This window comes from Camelina sativa, chromosome 17, assembly GCF_030686135.1.
Source record: "Camelina sativa cultivar CO46 ecotype springtype chromosome 17, ASM3068613v1".
NCBI lineage: Eukaryota > Viridiplantae > Streptophyta > Magnoliopsida > Brassicales > Brassicaceae > Camelina > Camelina sativa.
The window spans coordinates 28541509-28549434 of record NC_141896.1 but is presented as its reverse complement, the minus strand read 5'-3'; the positions used below and the strand labels follow the sequence as shown (position 1 = coordinate 28549434).

The 7926-nt window shown below is 38.9% G+C and overlaps 3 protein-coding genes and 1 pseudogene across 3 annotated transcripts; all 4 read right to left on the bottom strand.

Moving 5' to 3' along the window:
* Positions 1–748: 748 nt before the first annotated feature.
* LOC104757847 (uncharacterized protein At4g02000-like) lies at positions 749–2107 on the bottom strand (annotated as a pseudogene).
* A 337-nt stretch (positions 2108–2444) lies between these two features.
* LOC147924431 (uncharacterized) lies at positions 2445–5070 on the bottom strand. The gene is made up of 3 exons (XM_087496773.1): positions 4010–5070; positions 3427–3907; positions 2445–3251 (listed from the first exon to the last, which is right to left on the bottom strand). The coding sequence occupies exons 1-3, from the start codon at positions 5068–5070 to the stop codon at positions 2445–2447; spliced, it is 2349 nt and encodes a 782-aa protein (XP_087352899.1).
* Positions 3264–7748, bottom strand: LOC147924429 (uncharacterized). Its single transcript, XM_087495541.1, has one exon. It carries the CDS (start codon positions 7746–7748, stop codon positions 6570–6572), a length of 1179 nt encoding a protein of 392 aa, XP_087351667.1. The 3' UTR covers positions 3264–6569.
* On the bottom strand, positions 5097–6506 carry LOC147924430 (uncharacterized). Its single transcript, XM_087496772.1, has one exon. The coding sequence runs from the start codon at positions 6504–6506 to the stop codon at positions 5097–5099; it is 1410 nt and encodes a 469-aa protein (XP_087352898.1).
* Positions 7749–7926: the final 178 nt, after the last annotated feature.

The window sequence follows — 7926 nt, the reverse complement described above, 5'->3', positions numbered from 1 at the left end:
TTTTAATATATTGGATATTTAAAGTTCATAAATACATGAAAATGTTTTTCTTAAACCCAAAACAAAATATAATTTACAACTATATAAAATATTAATATATTCATCTATAATTTGTAAAATGCACTATTTGTTATCTTTTTCATCATTCAATAATTTAGTTCTGTAACGCAAGTAAATCTTTCACCAATTATAAATTATTATATACTATTTCATTTTTCTAACCGCACTTGTCCCGCAAATATATTTCTTCCGCACAAACCGCAGTTGAACCGTACCGCACTATTAAATCATTTGTCCCGCACAACCAAATCCGCTGTCGCCATTCGGACCCTTAGTTTTTTTTTTTTTCCAAAAACTTTCATTTTATATATCACATGGTAAAGATACAAGGTGAAACAAAGTTACCCAATGTACAAGAGTGGATAGCTCCACATAACAGACTGCTGGGAATTAAGACAGAAACAAACATTAAGCTAGAGGTTACAACATTAGTATCAACACATTCAGCTACCAATGCAAATCGATGCAAGCTGGTAAGAGCCAAGAACATCATCACTCTCTCAATAAGATCAATCTTCCAATCTGAAACTGGAGTTGAGCTTATAGCTTAAAACATATGCTTGGGGTGTGATCGGATCTTACACATCATAACTGCGTCTTTCAGAGAATTAGTAACCGAATGTCTTCAAAAAGTAATCAGAAGAAGATCAGCATGCTTTCTTTTTTCACATCTTCTATCTTCCAAAAAGCTACGACCAATAATTACAAACTACCCTAGAACCAACTAGTAATTTTTATTCTCTAACTTTGTAACAACCAAAAGGTACGAAGCCTTGTCAGAGAACAGAAGCATCTGTCTCTGATGGTTATCTGCAAGTTAAGAGAATCAAGGAGGGTCTGGGGATACCGTGTAAAACTTGACTCCATTCTCCTTCGTACGATGGCGAGTATTCCTCTTCTGCTCTGAAACTATTTGTTTACCTTTCTTTCTCTTAGAGCTCTCCCCCACTTCAAACCTGTGATTAGCTTGAGCAGCTCTTACTGAGTTGGATCCCGTGGACTCCTGTTTACACTTAGGCGTTGCGGCAGACAAGTTGTGTATAGGCTGCTCTGCAACAGCTTCTACCCTGTTGTGTAAGGGAGAGGGTTGTCTAGGAGGTTGAGAGATAGGTGAGTACGATGAGATATCAGAGCTCTCTGAACTCTGGATGTCCGTTTCACGATTAGGAGAATGTGAATTTTGGCCTTCATCCCATACCGGGACCACAAGTTCATCATCATCCTCTGCAGGAACAACTGGAGGAACTAGAAAGGGACAGTAGCTTGCTTGATGGTTTATACGGCTGCAATTACTGCAGATTTTTGAAAGTTTTTCGTATTCAAAGCCGACCATCGCACGCTCGCCAGACTGAAACCTAACACGTCTAAAAAAATGGATCCTATCTGTGAAGACAATTCTAACTTAAACCCTAAGAAAAGCAATCTGAGGGGTAGTGTCTTCATTGAAATCGAGTACCATAACATCCCCAATAGTGTTAGCGATGTAACAGACCGTTCTTTCAGAAAAAGGGATTCCACGTAACTGAACCCATAGGTCTATATACGTGAGAAATTCCTCTCTTGGGAAGTCTTCCCATCTTTGTAGCGCCACAAACCACTCTTTATACAACCAAGGTTGGCTTCTCAGCACTGAAACCATATCCTCTTCTAGTTGAAATCGAAACTGGACATGGCTATCATCCAGTATACGTCCATGAACTCTCGAAGATAAACCCCATAGACGTGGAAGTTCCTGAATCACCATCTTCAAGGATTGATCTCTCGGGTTCAGGGGTTTCCCAATCAGACTTATTCTGTTTTTAGCCAAGACACTAGCATAAGCAGTATGGGGAATGAGGAGTTCAGGGTCATCCCGACCCAAAACCATGTATTGGATGTCATCCCATAATTCATGAGCCATGATGTGAGCAAGCGAGTGATTAAGGAAGAGAAAGAAACAGAGGTGAAAAGAAGGAAAGCACAAGGCTAGTATATATAGGAGGACATAAAGTTTATAACTCTAGAACCAAAAAGTCAAGGGTGACGACATAGGGGACCAAACCCAGAGATATAGTGATTAAACAGAATAATCACCGCCTAAGGCTCAATCAAACTTTGTCTTATATCAAAATCTAAGTATTTAATATAATTCCTTGGTAGCAAGGAAAGGAAGGGAAAATATTTTAAGTAGAAGATAAGGAAAGATATTATGAAGGAATCAAAAAGAGACTTAGCTACCAAGGCCCAAGGAGCACGATGATCATAGAGCATGATCACAACAGAAAAAACCCAGAAACCAAGAATTTTTGTTTTTTCCAAACTTAAAGAAACAAAAATTAAAAAAAACCTATCCAGCTTTAAAATAAGAAAATAGAATGCTGGAATAGTGAGAAGCAAAAAGAAACCTACCCAGAAGTGAAAGAGTCTACAATGAAACTCTTTTCCGTTTCAAAGAGATCTTTCAGCCACACAGGAGAGCCTCTGGCAACATAAGAACTTAACCTCCTGTCACTCGTAACACTGTCTGCAATCATAAAGGCTCCAATGTTGCAGTTCTTTGGTTCAAAGAGAATAAACCAATTAGGTTTATCACTGGCTAAAGTAAGGAAAGGAGAGATATGATTTGCAATCGCTGGCCATTGAATAGGTTTGTGTATTGCCTTAATAATGTCCAAAGTCGTAGCAGCAAAGGTAACATGATCAAAATGCAGACTACTCATACTTTCCAAGGCCCAATCCCAACTTTTAATCTTAGCTTCAAAAACAGATCCTACTTGAGCAAAGGATCTTCGACTGTGAAGGAGTACATTACCAAAAGAGTCTCTTACAATCCAAGAAGCACCCGAGAGAGCCAGCTTTTTGTACCAAGAGAAGCCAATATTGCATTTAACTTCATTTCTGAAGGGAGGTTGCCAAGTTAATACCTGTGGAGGTGAATTCGGGTTTTCATTCAGGCTTAAAAACTGAGCTGCATTCCACTCATTGGCCGCTTCCCCAGCTTTCTGAGCTAAAAGATTAGACTTTTGGTGATATCCATTAAAGAGAAATGAATTCCTGTTTTTCCACAAGTACCACAGGATCCAAGGAAAGTCCAGATTAAGATTGTCAGGGAGTGGTACACAATGTTTGAAACTGAAGAGATAATGCAGATTTTCGAAAATTGTATCTCCAAAACCCATCAAAGGCATAGGCACATTAGAAAGGGCCCATACCTGTCTTGCAAATGGACAGAGAAACAATATGTGATTAATTGATTCACAATCCTCATCACAAAACATACATCCATCAAAAACTCTGATTCCTCTAGATCGTAATCTGTCATAAACAGGCAAAGCACCTTTAAGAGCTTTCCAGAGAAATTTTTTTTATTTTGGGTACCGTTTTAACCTTCCAAACAGCTTTAAAAACGGGATTTCTCGATGGCAAAGCTTCCTCTTCTGATAGTCTAATTTTGTGAACCTGTTGATACATCAGTTCATAGCCAGATTTTGCAGAGTAGATACCATTGTTTGTTTCCCCCCAACAATAAGCATCCGAAAAACCAATTCTAGGCTTTATAGCTTTAATGAGATTAATCTCAGAATGGTGAAACAGAGATCTTAAAAGACTGACATCCCAATCCCCAGTAAAACGGTTAAAAAGATCAGCCACTTTGAGGTTTATGTTCATGAGAGAATGGATACCAATAGGTCTTCTTGGGCCATTTTCATATAACCAATTGTCTATCCAGACAAGGGTATTATCTCCATTTCCAATGGTGCGCTTGAGACCTTTGTTAAGCAGAGCTTTTCCAAACTGCAGACTTCTCCAAGCATAAGATGGTCTTTTACCTGTTGGTGCTGTTAGGTAAGGGGAGGAAGCATAATATCTGCTTTTAAAGAATCTTGAGAAGAGACAATCCTACTCATGAAGAAGGCGCCAAGCTTGTTTCGCTAAAAGAGACTGATTAAAAATTTCTAGATCTTTGAACCCTAAACCTCCAAAAGCCTTGGGAAGAGTTAACTTATCATAGCTTAACCAATGTATCTTATTCTGGAATTGAGAGTTATTCCACCAATAATCCATCATTACTGAAATCAGCTTAGTAATGGTTCCTTTTGGAAGCTTGAAGCAGGACATAGCATAAATAGGTAAGGCCAAAGCTACAGATTTTATCAAAACCTCTTTACCTCCCTGAGATAGATTTTTTGCATACCATCCTGTTAATCTTGATTGTAATCTATCCTTTATGAACCCTAATAATTGATGCTTCGAACCACTTAAACATTCCGGAAGCCCTAAGTACTTTCTGGTACCTCCTTCCAATTCAATTCTTGTTCTCATCTTGATCCAATCCCATAAGTTTTTGTCGGATTTGGTTCCAAAAGTGATAGCCGATTTCTGTTTGTTAATCACTTGGCCAGACATAGATTCATAATTCTCTAAACAATTCATCACCTCAACACATTGCTCTTTATTCATTTTACAAATGAAAAGGCTGTCATCAGCAAATAATAGATGAGTTATTGCTGGACCAGAGGGATGGAATTGTATGCCAGAGATTTTACCTTCGCATTCTGCTTGCTTGAAGAGATGGATTAAAGCTTCCGTGCACAGGACAATAAGAAAGGGAGAGAGAGGATCTCCTTGACGAATGCCTGTTTGTGGTTTAAAATCTCCAAAGTTCTGTCCATTAATTACCACAGAGTAACTCACGGAAGTAACACAGCCCATTATCCATTTTATCCAGCGGTCTTGAAATCCTAGAGCTTGAAGCATTTGATGTAAAAAACTCCATTCAAGTCTATCAATCGCTTTAGACATGTCTGTTTTAATCAACATAGCAGACTGAGAGAAAACTGGATGGGTATGCAAGCTATGAACAACTTCATGGGCTATTAGAACATTATCTGAAATAAAACTCTCTGAGACAAAAGCAGCCTGTGTTGGAGAAATTAGAGCAGGTAAGTGTTTCTTCAATCTGTTGACCAGAATTTTCGAAACAATCTTGTAGATCACAGCACAAAGACTAATCGGCCGAAGGTCAGACATCTTGGTTGGAGCTTTTACTTTCGGGATTAAACATAGGAGCGTATGATTCCAATCCTTAGGCATACAACCAGTTTCAAAAACAAGAAAACCTCAGAAAACACTTGCTCTTCGATTACTGACCAGTATTTTTTGTAGAAAAACCCAGTTAGGCCATCAGGACCTGGAGCACTTTCACTTTTAATGGAGAAAGCAGCAAACCTAATCTCGTCAATTGTCAATTGCTTAGAAAGTTCTTGATTCATGTTAGCTGTGACTCGAGGCTGGAAGTTTCTTAAGTAAGTCTGAAGTTGCTGCGGTTGAGAGGACTTGAAAAGATCCATGAAATACTTAACTGCAATCTCACCCTTTTTGCTGTCTGAGCAGTGATCACCCCCTGTTTCATCCACGAGGAATGGTAGAGCGTTTTTTACTCTAGCAGAATTAACAGAAGCTTGAAAAAACTTTGTATTTCTATCTCCATCAAGGAGCCATTTTTCATGGCTTTTCTGTCTCCAGTATACTTCTTCTTCCCTAAAAGCAATAGCTAATTCTCTCTTAATAGCATTAATCCTTTGAAAGCAGGGATTGCGAGAATCAAGCTGAGCAGACAACTCTTGTCTTAATCTTTTAATTCTACTTATCGAACTAGACCAGAACTTCTTCTTCCAAACACTAATGTCCTTTCTGCAGTTTTTTACCCTTGCTATTAAAGAAGTTTTACTTTCATTGTTACCTTTATTCCATGCTTTTTGGATAACTGCCAAAAAAGATGGATCTTCAGCCCAACGCTTATCAAACCGAAACTGTCTAAGAGATAACTGCTTCTCACTGCTAAACTTGATCAAAACAGGCTTATGATCAGACCCAAGCTTTTCAAGGAACCATTGATGCACATTCGGGAAGCTAGAAAACCAAGCAGGATTACCAAAACCTCTATCTAGCTTGCACTGAATCCACTGTTTGTTTCTAACACCCCCCCCCCAAGTAAAACCATTTCCTGAACTGCCAATTTCTGTCATGTCGCAATTTTTCAACATAGTTCTAAAGGGATGGAAAGAATTTAGTTCTCGCAGTGGACCTCCTTTCTTTTCATCATTAGACAAAATTGCATTGAAATCTCCAGCCATGCACCAAGCCTCTGTTCTTAACATACCAATACTAGTAATTTTATCCCATACAAAAGAGCGTAGATTAGTATCTGGGTTTCCATAAACACAAGAGAGAAACCAAGACTTCAAACCAGAGGAAACTTTCATATCTATAAGATTCTTATCCACAACCAAAAAATCAATATCTAGGGTCTCATTCCAAAAGATTGCTAGACCACCACTGAGACCTAAGGGCTCTACAGTTCTGAGATGATGATATCCTAACCATCCTTGAACTTTTTTAACAAAAACTTCCATGTTCTTCGTCTCCATGAGGATAAGTATGTCAGGGGAATGTTCTTTTCTCATTTCCCTGAGGTTAGTAATTGTCCAAGGGTTCCTCAGTCCTTGGCAATTCCAAGTTAAGACGTCTTACTGATTCAACGGCAGTTCACTATGAACTACCGTATCTAGGTGAAGCTGAGAATAATTAACCTCTCCCTGTCCTTGTAGTTGATCTGATATCATTGAAACAGCTTCTGAAACAATCACTAAAGAGCCTGGGATAACTTTCTTATTTTTTCCTTTGCGGTCCTTAGAATTCTTTAAACAAGATCTCGGTCGTTTACAAGCAGCTATTGCTATAGGAGAAGTCTTTGAGGAGCTAGCCTCTAAACTACCAGAGTGAAAGGTAGATAAAGAACCAAAAAGGGAAGTACCTGAAACCGCATCCATATGAAGTTTTGCAGAGTTGTTTTTCAACGAGACTTGAGAACAAACGTTACTCAGTGGAGCTTTTGTTGCCTTAACCTGACAGGAATTACCATGTGTCTCCAACGGTTCCAAAATATTTCTATTCTCAGTAGCAAGATTATTGTTAGCAAGATTATTGTTAGCAGGATTTTCGATCACCAGATCGCTAGGATGTTGAATAAGGAACGGGCAGTGTGATTTCTCATGCGTCATTCTTTGGCAGTTAAAACAACGTTTTCTGATTCTTTCATAATCTATTCCTATTGCAACAAACGTTCCATTTGGTAGCTGGAGCTCCTTTGAATTTCTGAGCCTCTTGGAAATATCTAGGAGAACCCGGACTCTAATATAATCATTGTTTTGTGCTTCCTCCTCATCAAAAGGGAAATCAAGGATACGACCTATAGATTCAGGAATCGTCGAGATCGTATCTTTTGTATAGTGGTTCACCGGGATGTTACGAATCCTAATCCAAACCGGAAGAAACATCAAGTAATCCGGAGGAAGATTTTCAACCCATTTTTCCATCACCACACCCCAATCATCTTGCGTCCATACCCCTGTTTTGAGAACCTCATCCATATCCTCTTCGTACTTGAAAATGAATTGAAACTTATCCCTTGATAAAGCTACCCCTTTAACCCTATCATATAAACGCCAGATCCTGGGCATCTCTACAATCCACTTGGACATCTTTTGATAATCTGGATTTAAAAACCTACCTAGAAGACTTCGATGATTTCTGGCTGAAGAGCTGAATTTAGGTTGATCAGAGATGATCACAGGCAGGTCTTCTTTATCTTCGATTGACATCGCCTTCAGACATCTATCGAGCTGAGATTCCTTATCCAGACCCATAGATTCAGAGAAAATCACACGAATTGTAACTCAAAGAAAATTGTCGAAAACCGGACTGAAAACGTTGAAATCTCCGGTGATTGCTCTGCTCAGATATACAATCCGAGAGAGAAGTTCTTAATCCCACAAGGAATTGGGACTGCAGCTTTGAAACGGCGAAATGAGACGGCAAAGAGAG

Excerpts from the sequence above, each read along its gene's own strand:
- LOC147924431 (XM_087496773.1), bottom strand. The coding sequence starts at position 5,070 with ATGTCTGACCTTCGGCCGATTAGTCTTTGTGCTGTGATCTACAAGATT. Across the intron at positions 3,908-4,009 it reads AAGGCTTTTGGAGGTTTAGG|ATATTATGCTTCCTCCCCTT; the intron begins GTTCAAAGATCT and ends CTTTAAAAGCAG. Across the intron at positions 3,252-3,426 it reads TTTTTAAAGCTGTTTGGAAG|GTATGGGCCCTTTCTAATGT; the intron begins GTTAAAACGGTA and ends TTTGCAAGACAG.
- LOC147924430 (XM_087496772.1), bottom strand. The coding sequence starts at position 6,506 with ATGAGAAAAGAACATTCCCCTGACATACTTATCCTCATGGAGACGAAG.
- LOC147924429 (XM_087495541.1), bottom strand. The coding sequence starts at position 7,748 with ATGGGTCTGGATAAGGAATCTCAGCTCGATAGATGTCTGAAGGCGATG.